Raw genomic sequence first — 18,065 nt, forward strand, 5'->3', positions numbered from 1 at the left:
TTTCTCTTCAAAATGACACCGAACAGGTGTACTATATAGGTGAAGTAAGCAGTATGTAAATGACTGCTTTCTACATTGGTTTTTTTTTCACTGTTTGATGTTGTTTGCGTGTGGGTACATAATATCACAACTTATCGTTTTTTCCTCTTTATAGGTCCTGCTGGGGACTTGCATCTGGCCTCAATGTGAAATTAAGGTAGAAAAACACATCTACATATGTGTTTGCTATTAGGATTTAGTTTATTCACTGGTCATGCCTGAAGAGTGATGTTCGTCTCTAGACGGCTAACTGCCAGGAAATATAAATGATTGTCCTAGAAGTCAAGCCTCTCTCCTATTTACTGGAGTGAAAATCACCTCCAGATATCGACGGAATATCAACTGCAGAAAATGCTTCACGTTATAAGGATGCCAACCACCTAGATTCATGCGCCCTATCTGTACAGTTGTTGTGGATGGTTTGCCATCAGAAAGCTCCTCAAGCTCTTATCCAGGCCCTGTATCTGTTTCTGAAATGTCTCTGCTACATGCTTTGGGTCCAGTGCAGACCTGGCTGGGACAAGAGCTAGAGAAGTGTGGCATTGATGCCATGATTTATACTCGGTATGTCCTCAGTCTTCTGCTGCATGATAGCTATGACTACGACCTGCAGGAACAGGTATTTACATATTTTAGATGTTGTCCAGTGAAAGTGAGTTTTGTATCAGTTATGTTTTGTGTATTATAGTTGGGGATGGCTCAGGTGGTGGGAGGTGCTTGTCTTTCAGTGTGTGGGTTGACGGGGGGTATATGCTGCTCTGGGATCAAATTCAGGTTGATGTTGTTGGGTTTCTTTATCAGCAATTTTCATTAAAATTTTAGCATTACTGCAGTCTCCATTGGAATTATTAGCACTGTCATGTTTCATGAACTTAAACCTTCCAGTACTCCTGGTTGTAAGGCTTATTTTATATTGGAACATTAGTGAACTTAGGTGAGTTTTGAGAGCTGTGTGTGAGATTAGGCTGCTTCACAGTAGCCTGTAGACTCCCTGTCACTTCTTATGAATTTCATCCTATGCTATTTTCAGTATAGAATAAAAATACTTTTTTTTAATCTCCAAGTATCTAAAATACTTTACTGCATGTATATTGTTCATCTCTTAAGGCAGTGTTAATGCTGAATCCTGGTGAAAGGCGTGCAAAGGTGTTATGGAACACTGAGGTGTGATACGTGGCTGTAATTCATAAAGGGCAGAGGAAGACAAGTGTGGCCATGCAGCATAGGCAGCTCTACTGGCATTGCCACGTGCCATTCTTGCTAAAGATTTCTGTGTTCAAGAACAGTGATCCTTACAGATCCCTTCCAGCTCAGGATATTGTGTGAACATATCCTTTGCTCCTAATTTCACCCCCTTTCTATATTTTTTTTTTGCATCTTATAGTTTGTATCAGAATACTTTTAATAGAGGATTTTTTTTAATATAAAATTCAGAGCAGTTCTGGAATTTTTAAGAGGGAGTGAGGGTACTGTTATTGTGGACTTCTGTACGGTATTTGTGATTAATATGAAAAACCAGAAGGAAGAAGGCTTTGCCTTTTTTTTCAGTGCCTTAATTATTCTTTTTCTTTGTTGTTGTTTCTTTGATAATGCTTCACGTATTGCAACTGAAGTGCTTCAGAATCGTTTTTCTAGTTTACTTTTTAAAAAAATCCATCAAGAACAGCGGGGAGGTCAGATACTGCCCAGCTCAGAACTCTCAGCAGCCATCACTGTGCATGCTGCCATCATGTAAAACAGAAAACTTCATGTGCAAAAGCTCATCCGGCAACAGTGGAAATCACCAGGAACAACCTTATGATTTGTAGTAATAATTAAAAACAATAACAGAAGGAAAACCACTGTAAGATGTCTTCAGAACATACCTGAACAGTGAGCTTACAACAATGGCTGCATTTTAGAAATCAGATAGAATGAAGCTCCATGGCCCATTAAAAAGGAAGGGAAGGACAGGAAAAAGAAACAAGAATGCAAGAAGCTTTGTAGAGTCCTGTGACTGTGGAGAAAAATGAAGACTTGTTTCTGTCTAGTTCAGCTTGGATCATAGTTAGAACTGTAAAGTCTGTATTGTGATAACTCAAATGACTGAAGTGCCAAAATGCCTTTTTGTCAAGCATTGCAAGAAGCATAATAACTGTATTATGAGAACCTCAATCATTTAATTTCATTTTGATACCTTAACTGGGTACTTTGTGGGTTGATAGAGCTTCAAGGAAAGTCCCTGTTCTTTTCCAAGCTGATGATATGAACCTAATGAGCCAAAGAGAGAAGCACTGCACATGTTGACACAGTAGCCAGGATGTGTGCCAACTGTACAGGATGTCTTCTGAACAACATCTAGATACTGAGAAACTTGAAAGTTTTTTTTCCTGCCTCTCCTGCTTTTAACATAGCATTACTGTATTTTTTCACTTCATTTTTATATAACTGTTCTCTGATTGTTGAGGTTGAGTGGCTGTATGGTTTTGTGATGTTTCTCTGTAGTAATCACTGGATGAATGCATTATGAAACACAGTGCTACCTAATTCCTTTCTTGAATGGCTTAGTCTTTAAAACCTGCAAATGCATTTCTTTTTTCATGAAGGATTGAGGAAATGTATTCCACGTGCTCTTGCTCTACTGTTCTATTTTTTGTGACTGCATTTAAAAAAAGTGGTTTAAGTTACTCAGAAACAAGAGATTGTATTCTGAACAGCAAAACTACTTTTAAGTAGGTTTAATCCAATTTTGATGAGGAGTACAACATGAAACCAAAAAAAGAAATACAAATAACCAACACTGCTTACAGGTAGACATCAGGGAGAGTGCAGCGATTAAAACATAGCTTTTAGATATTTAAGAGTAAAATATCAAGAGATGCTGAGTTCCACTAATTCTGATCAATCTGGGGAAAAATTGCTTCTCAGCATCTCAGGAATTTTTTCCCTCATGCGTTTCCTTTGATTCTTGAGAAATATGACGGGATTTCCAGGGGAAGAAATGCTTTCAGTAACAAATGGATTCTGATGATTTTTCTTTACTTTTAGAACTCTTTCTGTGGGGCATGATTTCTTTCCAAAAACACAGCATTGAGGTTTTGATCTGTTCAAAGGGGATTATGGCTTCGAAACAGAACGAAGTACCAAATGTGGCAGGGGGTTGGAACTTGATGATCCTTGAGGTCCCTTCCAGCCCAAACCGTTCTATGATACTTTGTGATTGAAATCCATTCTTGTGCTGGGGATCTGTGCATGCTGAAGGAGACCAACTATTTAGGAAATACTAATCTTAAAGACGCTTTATAATCATCCTTATTAGCATTGCTGTAAACCAAAGTTTAGGTAGTTGTTAGAAACATTTTATCTCAGGTTATTGATGGCATGATTGGCACTGCTTTTAATGCATTTGGAACCCTCCTTCCTTGCTTCCTTTAGAGTGCTTTTGTGTAGCAGGGAAACGTGTATGAACTCTTGAACTGAGGTTCTATTGGGTAAGTACAGACAGACTTAATTTTTCTTTTTTTTTTTCTTTTCTTTTTTTTTTTAAACCAAAGTGAAGCAAAAATCATTGCCAACCTTACTAAGCAAGCCCAGCTATTTAAGATGCCAGTGTTATGGTGCTGGCAGCTGCTTCTCTTTATGTTGACAAATACTTAAAAATGATGTGGTAGCCTTCACTGTCTTGGTCTTAAGATTTAGTTTTGAGTTTAAGCAGGATGTTCCCTTTTGTTCTCTTAGTAATACAAAGTATGTGGTTCTCTTCTTGATTATGCTGCTGACTTCTACACTTTCTGTCATTTGATCACTTTTCTTTCATTGTTACCCAGTTCTGCACAGTGAGATTGTTTCCCCTCTGGATAGGCCAGACGTGGTTAAGGGTTTGAGATGTGTGGTGGTTTGTCCTTGCTTGCTTGCTTTAGGGTTTTGCTTTTATAAATTCATATTTGTTTATTTTTCTTTTGTTTTCATGGTCACTATTAATTCAGTAGCTTGCCCAATTTGAGTGATTCCTCTTGGGTATCGTTATGTGTAAACAGATTTAAGATAGCTGAATGACAGATTATTTACATTCCTGATACTATGTTTCTCAGGACTAAAGATTTCTACACAGAGATCATAGATGAAAGTAAAACTGTAGTACATTGCAACCTATTTTTACTGGAATGTTTGCATTTTTTTGTTCTGACTCATGGGCTTGAATATAAAAATCTCCAGAAAATGCATTAGCAGGTGTGTTCTGCTGGGCTGTTTTGGAATCTCGTTTCTGTGGAATAGCACAGGGATTCCTTGAGCCTCCAGAGCTGCTGTGGTTATACATACAGCCAGCTACTGTTACGCACACGTTATATGTGTAAGCACTACTCTAACACCTTATAAATATACCCAGTCTAAATGCTGTAGAAGCTAAAATACCTCTATGGTAGTTCATTATTGTTGGCGTCTGTAGTGTGTTTCTCATTCAAACCAGTTGCATCTGCAGATACCTGCCACTTCTGGAAATGAGCCAAAGAGCCTAAGATTTGAATGTTCTTCAGCAGTTATTATTTCTTAGTGGTTTTGGTACTTTTCCTATGAGGAAAACCTCGTAAAAATCGGTGTGGATTTAAGTAATAGCATGTGATGGTAACTTAAAAGATATGTTCTGCATTTAAGTGTCCAAGCTTTCATCTTTTGCATTTTATTAATGATTTTTTTCTCTCGATTAGGAGTAAGGAACAAACTATAAAACTCATGCAGCAAAGACTGCATTACAGTAGCGTACTCTAAGCTTTCTGCTTCTCTCTGCATTGCCTGGAATACGTTGTGTGAAACAGTATTTCACTGATCTTTATTTGTGCAGTGTTAGAATCAGTGTTCTGTGATTTATGTACTACTTGTAAGCATAGCTGTTTCTGAATATAACAGGTTCATCTGTTTTTGCCTGCAGATTTTTCTTCCTTTTGAAGAAAGCAAAGCAAAACAAGCAACCAAAAACCGTAACACACAAGCAAAAGAACCCTCGTTATGTGGGATAAAGGCTTTGTTTGTAAGCCTTTGGTCATGCAGCAGGAAGGCCTACTAAACACATTTGTTCTGTGTACTTTCCATGCCCAGTGCTGGCTGCTGTTTGAGATTTACTTCTTTTCACTCATTTTTTCAGAGGAAGTTGACTTCTTTTCTGACCCCCATAAGTAGAAATCCTAGAGAAGTTTATTAAAAAGTTAATTTCAAGACTTAGGGAAATAAGAAGTAGCTGTTCTCTTACAAACTGTGCTCTTCTTTGACTAGCATGGGATTATCTTTTTTTTTTTTTTTTCAGATTTTGAAATCTGAGGCAGGGGGTGTCATTCTGGAAGACTTACTATTTATAGACTGATTTGACATGGTCTTCAAAGTAATAGCTACGCTTCTTGTGACTGATCAGAATTTTCTTCCTGAGCACATAGTAAACAATGGAAGATGTCTGAGGAGCATTTAATGTAAGGTTGTATGCTTCTGAAAACTCCCACATGCTGCCTTTGACTAGTCTTCAAGCAGCCTTGTGGTTCCCAACTCCGTGGGCTTCATCCTGTGGAAGCCTACAGAGATCAGTCTGTGAAGGACTGCTGCCCCTTGGTTGTTTGCTGGTGCTGAAATCATTCCAACTGCATCCTTTTGTCACTGTCAATACAAGAGCATCCAGCAGAAGCACCTGGAATAAGAGTAAGGCAGGTTCTCCTGGTGCAGTGCAATGCTTCTAAAGGACATACTGTTTTTTTTTTTCTCCTCCCCATTTGCTTGATATTTCTCTTAATTATGAGGCCATTGTTCTGTGTTTCTGTCTTGGAGACTTCTTGACAAGGACTACAGTTGTTGTACTCTGAACTGTGCATTTGTATTCTTGATTCTGTTTTAAGGATAGGAGCTCAGCAGTGGGCCTCTCATGGTCACTCTTTGCACAAACTGTGCAGGTCCCAGGGGGGTCTCCTGCAGCTGCTATGTTAGCACAAATCCTGTTGGAAAGCATTTCTTCTCAGCAAGTGGAGTTATTAGAACTTTTTCTTTCAGACAGCGTTCTGTCTTTGTGCTGGTGCACGTGGTCATGTTTGCAAATTTGAACATGTCTGTTTCGTGATGCAAGGTATCTATTTCAAGACATCGGAGTTAGCTAGGCTCTTTGGTGCCCATCTTTTGTTCTTTTGAGACTGGCAATAGAGTTAGCACATTTTCATTAGCCTCACTTGTGAGGATTCTAAGCTGTCTTTGAAATATGCACTATATTAGCTTTTTGTGACTTTCTAAATAGCATCCAACTCTTAGTTACAATGCATCTCTCGTAGTTAACACAAGAAGTATAGTGGAACCACTTCTTCTTTGTTATTACTGTTAATATATCCTCACAGAGGTTTATATAATGCAAAGCAGAGGCAGAAAATCAAGCACTAGGCTGGTTCTTTCTCTGCTAGTCAGGATTTGTTAGCAGCCATCTCTGTGCTGATATAATTGTCCTGTTCCTGTTTCTGGGGCTACTAAGACACCTCTTCATGTTCTTCGTACTGCATGACGGTATGCTCACTGCATGTCACCAAGTGTGGGAGTGCACTGTGTTATATTAAATCAGCTGATTCTGGTGGTCTGTGATCACACAGTTTAATTCTGACATTCAAGAGAGCAACCACAGCGTGCTGTGAAATGATTTCCCCAGTCACACTATGTCTTTGTCATACATGAGGACTGTGTGATGACAGTTTCTGTTGAATTTTTGTCTTTCTTTTCTGCCGTGTAAGTAAGGTGTACAAGTAAATAGTTTTTCTATAGCAGAAGCCTCGCTACATGTTCTTTTCTGCATTTACTTTAATGGGAATAGTCTTAACTCAGAGCCTACTCAACAAACCTAGGGTTTCAACAGATGCAGCATTTGCATGTTCTCTAGCTCTTGGGAGTGGGTGTGATTAAATTTCTTTTGCTTGATTTCAACTTAGAGCAACTTCTAATCAATGAACAGCACACAGAATGCCCTTTCAGGTTGGTGGGATTGCAAGCAAGATTTTGTCATTGACAGAAGCTCAGTTTACAGTATTTTATACCCAGATTGATTATTTTTGATATGTACAGTTCCCTGCCTGCACATTGTGGGATCATCAGCTCAATGTCTTGAGGACCTTGAAGTCATTGCAGTGCACGCTGTGGTTTCACACGCTGTCAGCTGTTCCGCTGCAGTGCAGTGTGTAGGATTATCATGTTCTGCTTAGAGCAACTGGGAAGGAGGTAACTATAGTAGCTAGCTACTTTACTGCACCAGCAGCCGTAAAGTGGTTCTCTGCTTATTATAAAAGTCCAAGTTGAATTCCACTGGTAAGAACTGCATTTGGGATTTGTCTAATAATAAAGAATGTTTATAAGTCCCCTCTGTTCTGTGCCAGCACAGCTGCTGACCTGGAGAAAACTTGTGCTGTTCTCTGAAAGTCTACTTCACCACTCTTGTCTGCACAGTCTCTTGTTCAATGTCTTCTGGGGGAGCATAAGCTGAGTTTTCATGTGTGGCTTCTGAATTCTTGCATATGTATTAATTCATCACAGGCAGCCTGTCAGGAGTGCCTCAGCCAGTCCTGGTCCACTGCACTGTTATCTTTAATACTAGTGAGATGCAGTGTCTCTTTTCTTGAATGCCATTCTGAATAAAAGTACATCTGCAGGGCTGTCAGCTACCTCTGAAAGTTTTGGGGGTTTTTTCAGACTCAGTTTGCAGGGAAATTGCTTCTTGGGCTATTTTAAAGATGAAATGAATGTTATCTGATGCAGCTTTCTCCTTATTTTCCATTATGAGAACCTCCTAGAAATAGTGAAGACCTGCTCCATTTCTTCTCATCAACTGCTGTTTTTTTCCATTTCCTCTCTCAGCCTGTCTTTGTTAGGGAAGGTGCTCCAGCCCTCTGATGATCTTCATGGCCCTCCTTTAAGAGCTGCTTCAACAGCTTGATGTCTCCCTTGTGTTGGGACCCACAGAACTGGATACAGAACTCCAGGTGGGGTCTCACAAGAATAGAGGGGCAGAATCACCTCCTTTGACCTGCTGATCACACTTCTCTTGTTGCAACCCAGGATACGGTTGGCCTTCTGGGCTGCAAGTCCATATTGCCAGCTCATGTTGAATCTTTTGCCAGTTGACACTCCCACATCCTTTTCCGCAGGGCTGCTCTCAAGCCGTTCTCCACCCAGCCTGTATCTGTGCTTGGGATTGCCTGGACCCAAGATGCAGGACCTTGCACTTGGCCTTGTTGAACTTCATGAAGTCGGCATGGGCCCAGCTCTCCAGCCTGTCCAGGTCCCTCTGGACAGCATCCCTTCCCTCTAGCCCGTCATGTGCACCACAGTGCTTGGTGTCATCTGCAGAGTTGCTGAGAGTACGCTCGATCCCACTGTCCGCATTGCCTACAAAGATGTTAAATAACACTGGCCTCTGAGGAATGCCACTCGTCACCGGTTTGATAATCATCTTACTGTATCTAACTTAATCTGTACTGTGTGCAAAAAAAACTCAAGGAATTGGTTTGTCTGAATTTATTGAAGAAAAAAAGCACAATTTCTTAAGCATGCTTTTGTGCTGGTTTGATTTCCTCATTTTGGAAGGATGTTTATCAGCTTGCTTTTCTCTTTGTTTGTCTGGTAATGCAAAACTTAAGTTTATTTGCTTACCTGAGTATAAACGGGGACCTCGAGCCCTGTTTCTGCATCACTGAACTTGATATCAGCTTTTATGAAACATAAGTAGTTGCATCACTAGATGAGATTTAACACTGATTTTTGCTATTGTATAGACCATGAGTTTCAAAACAATTTTCATTTAATCTTGTTGCAAGGTATTGCAGTTCTCTTTCTGACGGTGGGTATTTCTTCAGTGTCTTTACAACAAAGGGAATTAAGAAGTATCTCTACTGCAGTTGTTTTTCTTCTGCTTGCTCAAATTATTGGGAACTGTGAAGAGTAGCACAGAAACTGCTGTTTTTGTGTAGATGAGCTGCAGAAGTAAGTTAGAAATCTATTTCTTATATTTGCATCCTTGTATTAAGCTAGCCTTCAATTGAGCACTCCAAACCCTGGCAGCGTAATGAGATTCTGTACTTTGTCACTTTAGGAATCAAAATCTCCACTAAGAATTTACCTAGTTACATAGTAGTTAGTAAAGCAGGACTATAGAATCAATGTTTAAATAGCAGGTTTGATATTTTTACAATATCCATATGGCTTCTGCTTCCTGTTGATGTTTATTTATGTTGAGTTGTTGCCCTTCAGTATTCAAGGGATATTAGTCTCTTTACAATGTTAGAACTTTATAAGACAAGTTTTGATTTTTTTAATTATTATTTTTTTTACTTGTGGGGGTTTATATAAACTTCCTAAACCTGCAGGATTGGAGTGATGGTGCTTTTATGTTCAGTGACCACTTCACTGAATTGTGAAGATTGAAAGTTACAGTAGAGCATTGAAGTAGCATTAAAACAAACATGACAGGGCCTCTAGTCCTGCTAGGAAGCAGAGGTAAATGAACACATCTAACAGCTGAAGAGCATGGAAGTCCTTAGTGATTCTTTCCATGTGAAGTAAGCAGTTTACTCTGTTTCACGCGCACAGAATGTTTTGTTGAACTGCTTTCTTTCCTGTTTGTCACAAGCTCAATATTTTCCAGTCAAAGGAATAAACTCATTAGTGGACTTTTCAGCTCTGAGGGGAAAAAAAAAAAAGTGCAAGAGATTAATTTAAAACATATAAAACTCCTGGATTGTCTCCTTACTAATTTAGTCATCATAAAAGCAGAAAGCTGCTCAGTTTGTGTCATCCCCTGCATTAACTTCCTAGAACTTAAGGTATATGTGATATTTTTTTGTTCTTGCCCATTTTCCTTGAATTCCTTTTCCATATGTTCTTTATTTCTGTAAATTGATTCAGACAGGTTCTGATGTAGTATAACAAAAACATTTTATGTAAGGAATTTATTTGCTGTTTTCTAGTTTTATGGGTGTGCTATTTGAATTATTTGCAGAAAGTACAAGGTACCTGATAAATATGTGGCTGACTATTGTAATTTATGTGAGGATTATAAACTTCAGTATTTTATATGGATTAGCAGTAATTCATGATGATGGTTAATTTTGTAAGATGCAAGGTTAAAATATCAGTGGGGAAAAAAATTGCAAACTCAGATTTTCAGTAGTTTTTCCTATAAAAATTAAAATGGTGCTGTGGTGCACCGGCAGCCAGCTGTGACTGAAAACCCAGTCAGTGTTCAGAAATAAGTTTTCCATGTTCTGTCTGGACAGATAGAAAGAAATTGCTACCAGAGCTCTGTCCTCTGTCTCTGCGTGCTATGGGATGAGTCACTTTGTTTCCAGAGTGCATGAACAAAGTGTTTGCTCTGAAAGGAAGTATGAGATGGTGCTGGATGTTTAAGTGAATATTCCATGTAGGCTCACTTCCTCCTTTAATAATGGGTATTTTTAGTGCAAAGAGTGTAGAGAACTGAATGAAATGTTTTATGTTCTTAGTGCTCTGCTGGCACACACCAGTAGCTCATGCAGAGCGTAGAACTGTCCTTGCTGAGGTCAGCTGTGATGTGCTTGTGCAAAACCAAACTGCAGTGTAGGTAAAGCAAAGTATACTGGTTTATAGCATTTTGGTAATGTTTTCATAGTGTAGGTATTGCCTTAATCAGTTTTCTACCTAGAAGTAGAATGCATTAAGTCAGCATAGTGCACATTTCACAGAATTAGTGGAGTTGGAAGGGACGCATCTAATCCACCTCCCTGCTAAAGTAGGTTCTCTACGGTATGTCACACAGGAAAGTGTCCAGATGGGTTTTGAACATCTGGGGAAGGAAGGCCCCACAGTCTCTGTGGTTTGTCACCCACTCAGTAAAGAAGTTCTTATGTTTGTATGGAACTTCCTGTGTTCCGGTTTGTGCCCACTGCCCCTTGTCCTGCTGCTGGCTACCACTGAGAAGAGCTTCATTCCATCTACTTGACTCCTCTTTAGATTTTTGTAAGCATTAATAAAATTCCCTATTGATCTTCTGCAGGCTGAGCAGTCTCTTCCCTTGTATGGGAGATATTCCAGGCCCCTCATTGTTTCTGTAGCCTTCCACTGGACTTTCTTCGGTAGTTATGTTCTTCTTGAACTGAGGAGCCCAGAACTGGACATGGAGCAGGACATGCCAGATGTGGCCTCACCAGGGTGGAGTAGAAGGGGAAGACTGTCTCCCTCAACTTGATGGCCATGCTCTTTTTAATGCACCTTGAGGATACCGTTGGCCTTCTTGGCCACAAGGGCACAATTCTAACTCATATCCACCAGGACACCCAGGTCCTTCTCTGTGGAGCTCCTTTCCAGCAGGTAAACCCCCTAGCCTGTACTGATGCTTGCAGTTATACCTTCCTAGGCTCTACATTTGCTGTTGTTGAACCTCTTAAGGTTCTTCTCTGTCCAACTCTCCAGTCTGTCCATGTCCCTCAGCACAGCTTTCTGATGTGTCAGCCACTCCTCCCAACTTCATACCATGGGCAAACTTGCTGAGGTGAATTCTGTCCTTTCATCTAGGCCATTGATGAAAATGTTGAACAAGGCTGGGCCCATTATTGACCCTTGGAGAGCACCACTAGCTGAAGATGAACTAGACTCTGTACTGCTGATAACAGCCCTCTGAGCTGTACCAGTCAGCCAGTTCTTAATCCACCTTCCTGTCCATTCATCTAATCCCACACTTCCCAAGCTTACCTGATATGAAAGGCAGTGTCAGACACCTTGACGTCGAGGTGTAGACGTCATCTACTGCTCTCCCCTCATCTACCCAGCCAGTTGTCAAATTTTCCTGTGCTTGGATTTTCTATTTCAATAACCTTTTTCTAGTGGATGTGGGTTTTTTTCTTCGTAATTTTTCCTGTTTGTGGATGAGCAGGATTGGCTTTGGCAGCTACTGGGGTAGATGGGTCTTAACCAGTTCTGCATGTTTCTCTTTGCACTTGATGAACAAACATGCCATTTTGGAAGAAATATATGTTTTTAATGGAGTGTAGATGTGTATAGTTTATTGCACTTATTTTTGATAATTTTGCTTTTTTTTTTTCCATTATTTTGTAAATATCTTTCTGTTACTGTAGTAGAGCACAGTAGACCAATTAGATTTGCTGTTTTAAATGAGCTGCTGGAATCTTGCACAAATATGAGAAAGCATAGAGAGACTGGTAGCTTTTTGTTCTTCAGAAGCAAATACTCTTCTCCAGATCTTGTGATTAAGTAGGATTTAAAAAGTAAAAATACAAATCAGTGAATTGCTCCACTCCTTCCTGAGGGACTCAACTGAGTAATGAGTCCGTGGCAGCTGTTTAAAGGCAGCTGTTTAAATTCTTCCATCTGAAGGCATGTGGTCATTTTCCCCCTTCCCACCCTTTTCCTATCTGTCTTTCTAGGTGCACAGAAATGATCAGTCTCAACTGACAGCTTGTTTATATTTCGTTTTGAAGCTGTGGGGATTTCGGTGTTGTTTTAAATGAGGTTAGGCTTAGCCTGAATGTTATTAGGAGCAGGTGAGAGGTATGTTGAAAAACAGTGGGTTTTGTGAATCTCTCTGAAGATGACATTTTAGACCATCATACATTAAATAGCATATTTTTCCTTTTGTCAAAGTATTTCTTTCATCAGATGACCACAAGAAATTGTATGTATAGACGTGAATGGGCAGTAAGGAATAATAAGCAAATGTTGTAATATGTTTCAGGATAGAGATGATTATTTACCTGAGTGTAGAAGAATGAATAAGGGAGACAGGCAACTCTGCAGAAGGGTTGGAAGTGCTCTGTGGTTGCTGCTGGTATGATGTGTCTGTTGAAAAAGTGATACAAAACAGATGCATGTATCTTCAGGTTACATATGGTACAATAGCTGCCTTCTTTGATTTTCATTTTTCCTAATGGGAGCTCTTCCTACTATCAAATATGTGACTTTCTTGAAAGTCATTTTGAGTTCATTGAAAGACAGACACTGCTATCTGGAGTCGTAATGGTGCTCACTGTAAGAGCTAGTGGAAGATTTTGGGATCTAACATTTGATTTTTTCTTCTTTTGGCCCATTGTACATAAGCTGGATTCAAACTTGGAACTTCTTGCTTTATATCCTTACATCAAAGATCAGTGAAACTAGTAAATTATCTATAAATTGTAAAAATGAATTCAACCGCCAGTTGGCCCTAAAATAATCTTTGTGGATATGCCTTGCAATTGGAAAGTATTGTGTTCAAGTGTGAGTGGCCTCCATGTCCAGAGAGAAGTGCATGTATTTTTCTGAACAGTAAGTGCAACCATTTTCTGTAGCCATTGGTTTTAATCAGACTAAATTTTAATTTGGCAAACAGCAGTTTTTAATAGGTAGGATGAGCTTGTTAAAATTCAAAACATTATGTTGTATGTAGTCTTATGTTGCAATAATACTGAATTATTTGTGTGTCTTAATACAACTTTGTTTATTTTTTACTTTAGGAGAATGACATCTTCCTGGGCTGGGAAAAGGGAGCTTACAAAAAATGGGGAAAGAGTAAGAAAAAGTGTTCTGATCTAACACTAGAGGAAATGAAAAAACAGGCTGCTGTCCAGTGTCTTCGCTCTGCTTCTGATGAAGTAAGTGCAGATTATTTAATAGGTTCTTAATACTTTACACTCTTCTTTGAGTTAGCTGAGGATGTCTAGTCTTCTACTTTGTGCCTTCTTGAGAAGCAGTATCCCCATGAGTTCTGAGTGTTCTTGTTTTCCTTTGGGAAATTATAAAACCTTTGTTTGGCAGCAGGATCTCACAAAAGATTCTATGCTATGTAGTGTTACATTTTCTTTCCTTTCTGCAAACCCTTACCTGTTATTGTCAAGGACAGTTGCAGTGCACCAATTTGTGTTGAAATTGCCCCGGAGCTTTGCATAAGGCTGAAATCCTAAGTTTACTTTGTGTTGGAGTCCATGTGAGCAGCAAGGAGCAGAGTGTTTGGGCAGAAGGTCATCTTGCTTTGTGCAAGGTGCAATTTCTGCAATCCAGAATTGCTAAATAAAGTAGCAAACATTCATTTTCTAGATCACGTCATTAAGTGGAAGTGGAGTTGAAGCCTGCTAACTGGAGAAGGTGAGGAGGGGTGAAGGCAACACTTGAAGGAAGGATACCCAAGGCAGTAGGCATCATGTTGCTCAATGGAGAAGTGGACAAAGGGGGAGAGTATAGAATGAAATATTAAAATAAATAAAAATTTGTAGCATAGGTCAGTGAAAGCTCTTAGGAGTGATCTTTCACACAACAGAGATCAGAAAGGCTGATTACAAGAACGACAAATACTTACATTTCTCTCAGCAGGAAGAGAAGTTCTCCCCTCACCTTTGCAGCCTGGTTGTTATTGCTCTGAACAACTTCACAGTCTGTAATTGCCCAAGTATTTGTGTGGCTGTGTGAACAGCATGATGAGGAAAGTAAACCATTACTCTGAGATGATTGATGTGTGTGGTTATTACCTGTCTATTGCTCCATCTTCAGCAACATTCCTATCTTACTGTCTTACTGTTTATGAAGCTGAGTATTTATTCAATTACTAAAGTGTTAATTGACTAACTGGAGAGTTTCCAAACTCACATCTTCTTGTTACAATCTGAACAAAGTGTTGCAAAGTATAATTTTGATGGTAACTTACTCTGCTCTCATAGTTACAGAACACTGATGTTAATGTAAATAGGAAGTACAAAGAAATAATTTCAAGAAATCTTGCCTTTTTGGTGGTATGGCTGTATACTCAGGAACAACAAAACCTAATATGCCTGTATACTGCAGGAATACCAAGGGTTGATCTTTAGCATTAAGAATGATTCTCTTTAAGCCTCATAGCAAATGAAAATGAAGAAGCACCACTTAGCTAAATCAGTATTGAGACAGGGAGTTGAGGAGAGTGAGATAGATTTATTATTAATCCCTGTTCTGCCTTCACTTGAAAGTTTGTATCGTCTAGAACTGATGAAGAAGGGGAGAAGCCCTTTCAACTAGAGTTACAGAGGAGTGGAAAGATGTGTGGTCTCAAAGGCTGAACAAGTAACTTGTTCCTTTGAATCCTGCCACTTTGTAAGATTTTACTGTTCAACAGGAAGCTATAATCTGTCACTTGTCTGTGTTTTGTGGGGGCTGTTTTGACTTCTGTTGCTTGCCTAGGCAGTTAAGCTTGCTCATCTGTTGTCTTTAACAAAACTGTGGGATATGTTATTTTTTTCTCATATTTTCATACAGAATTGAACCTTTCAACCTTTTTCAAGGTTTGAACCTGTTGCTTAATGCTGTTTTGTAGGTAGTGTAGATTGGCACTGTACAAGAGAGAAACTTTTTTTTTGTACACTAGGGATGGGAGAGGGAGATAATCCTGCTTAAATGAGCGCAGTTTTAAAAAAAATGTGCTTGAAAAGCAGAAACATTTCCTCTGTTGGGTGGTGTTTATGTGTATCTCAATGTGATAATTTGACAGAAGACTTAGTATGTGGGCATTGTTTCAGTGTACAAGGAATACCATTTCTCTTGAGTCATTATGGCTGCTCTGTGCAATGTTTGTGATCTCTTCTCTACAAACAGATGAAAATACTTAGTAGTGTGTGTAAGAAGCCTCGAGCTATTTAAGGCAGTAATTTACGTGTTATAACTTTGTTTCATTACCCTGAGGTGGACTTTGGGGTTTTATGTGCAATGACATTGAGAGGATTTGTCTGTTACATTTCAGGTTCACTCACAATACTTACTTTGTGTGACCAACTTTAGGAGCACTAATTCAGATAACTTAGCTTTGATCTTCATGTTTAATTATTTAAAATTGTAGCGCGTTGAGAAATGGCTGCTGATATATCTCTCCCCTTCACCAATAATCAAAGGCCTTAAATTTGGGTGACCATTTAAAGAAGATACTGTCTGGTGCTTAATGGGGAGAAGAAATAATAAAATAAATGAGATGAAAAATGGCTTGGTGTAAGTAAGCACTTTTGTCTCATAGTTGAAATAAGGTTTTTATGAAAATTTGTCTTTCATGGGCTTCCATTTTCATGGTATTCATTCTTAGGGAGTGCTTAGTTTGGCAACTTAGTTTTGTTACTGTTAGAATTCAGTATTGTGTTTCATTAATAGCAAAACAATGTTGAGGAGCATTAGCCTGGGCCAGAAATCCAGGATTCTGGTTATAATGCTGTGGTGCAGAAGACAAGCATCTGACTTGTAGTGTGGTGTCTATTTCTGGAGCACTCCAGGTTACACAGTTGGTGACATGTCAGGGAGGCTGGCTGCGGCGTCACTGTCTCACTGTGGCCAACTGTATTGTGGACTAAGTACATTTGTTTGTGGGAGAAGACCTGATTTAACAGAAGGACGCAAACATTTTACGTCTCTGTGTTCTGAGGATGGTATTTTTTTGTGTGACAAACATTTTGATGTCTCAGGTTGTCAGTAGGTTTTTGTGTCTTTGGCTGCAGACCATCCTGATGCAATTAGAAGCAGTTAAGTGCATCACAGCTCACCACAGAACAAAGACAGGAAGATGGTGAGAAGGAGTAAGACAAATATTTCAGTGTAGTCATCAGTTGTATTGTAACTGCAGTTCTGAAGTTTATTTTTTCCTAAGTATTTGAATGGAGCATATAAAGCAGGTCAAAAAGACACGGTGAAGAATTGTTCAAATTCTAAAAAGCTCATTAGTTACTGACCTTGCATAGAGCTTTTATTTTCTTATTCTGCTGAAATTGAAGAATAATTTTAAAGCACTGGTTTGCAGTTAGCTGGCAAAGTAAGAGAACCCATTCTAATTAAACATTGGGTTGGGAAAAAAACAAACAAAAAACCCCAAACTGTCAGGACTAGAGAATGTGTATGAAAAATTCCTTGTTCTGATCAAAGACATCTCAAAAGTACTGCCTCAAATTTTAAGTAAAGACAGCGTTTTCTGACATTATTTAATGACTTATTTTGTCTGGTTCACCTCAAAGCACAGCTTGTTCAGGTATAGTTTCTGAGATACTTCAATGCTTTTGAGCCTCCTAATTCTGAAAGTTGGTAAATTATTTTGAATTTGACTAAAGAAACTTTAGCAGCAGGACAGACAATGCACTATCTTTGATTCCCCAAAGTTCAGGCAAAAAAAAAAAGTAAACGTAATGGAGAAACTCATCTGTGTTGAATTTTTGCAATGTGGAATCTGTAAGAATGGAAGTCTTGTTTACTTTTTGGAAACTGATACTTATGACTTTTCAGTCATTTTTTTTCATACTGATGGTATCAGTATTATCACTTCAGTTGCATGTCTGTTTGGCAAAATCCAAGCCCCATTACCTTCTAACTGGCTGGTTTTCTGCCCACGGCTGATTTGCTCAGTACAGCAGGTTTCAGCTGTGTTATTGAAGCTCCTGGATCATACAGCTCTTTCACTGAACACTTGTAGTGTTGCATGTGAAATTCTGCCCCAAGATGGTGCTAGAGTTTTAATTCGCATAATCGGTGGCTCTGTTTTCTGAACTGTTTGAGGATACAAGAAGGTGTGGGCATGGTGCTGTTGGGAGCCTTGGATTTCCTTTGAATTATGAGAGAGAAATATGACTTTTCTGATATCTGTATTATCAGCACTTAGAAGACCATGTTATCTCTGAGACAGAGTTATCCTCGATTGTTTTTTTTTCTGTTGTTTTTCCCCCTTATTTGTGTTTAACTCTGAATTTTCTTTCTTTTTAAATGCTGACATGCACAAAATGTGCATTGTTCTTTCTTGTATGTCCTAGCTAGCTCAGTAGTAAGCGTTTCTCTGTGTCTGAGAAAGATGGTGGTTGCATTTTTTTTTTCCAGGTAACCCAGAAATACTTCTCAGCATCAGAGAAAATAATCTTCCTTTTGGGTAATGCCATTGGCCTTCTGCAGAGGCATGTAATATCTATCTTTAGAACACGTGGTATTATTTACAAAAGGATTTTAGAATCAGTCAAGATGTTAAAAAGAATTTTAGAATAATGAGTGTTTTTGAAAAATGAAACTGATCTAGAACTGATGTCACTCAGCTTCTT

General features: G+C 39.0%; 1 protein-coding gene across 2 annotated transcripts in view; it reads left to right on the forward strand.

Moving 5' to 3' along the window:
* The first annotated feature begins 202 nt into the window (after positions 1 to 202).
* KIAA0232 (KIAA0232 ortholog) overlaps positions 203 to 18,065 on the forward strand; it is a 44,538-nt gene continuing 26,675 nt past the window's right edge. For both annotated transcript variants that reach the window (XM_065735791.1, XM_065735792.1), the window contains exons 1-2: positions 203 to 658; positions 13,503 to 13,640. In XM_065735791.1, coding sequence (XP_065591863.1) covers positions 428 to 658; positions 13,503 to 13,640 — 369 coding nt within the window. In that variant the 5' untranslated portion in view covers positions 203 to 427. The remainder of the gene's footprint in view (positions 659 to 13,502; positions 13,641 to 18,065) is intronic.

Source organism: Cyrtonyx montezumae, unplaced genomic scaffold (assembly GCF_038088225.1).
Source record: "Cyrtonyx montezumae isolate F1298 unplaced genomic scaffold, pur_monq_1.0 scaffold_2, whole genome shotgun sequence".
Taxonomy (NCBI): Eukaryota; Metazoa; Chordata; class Aves; order Galliformes; family Odontophoridae; genus Cyrtonyx; species Cyrtonyx montezumae.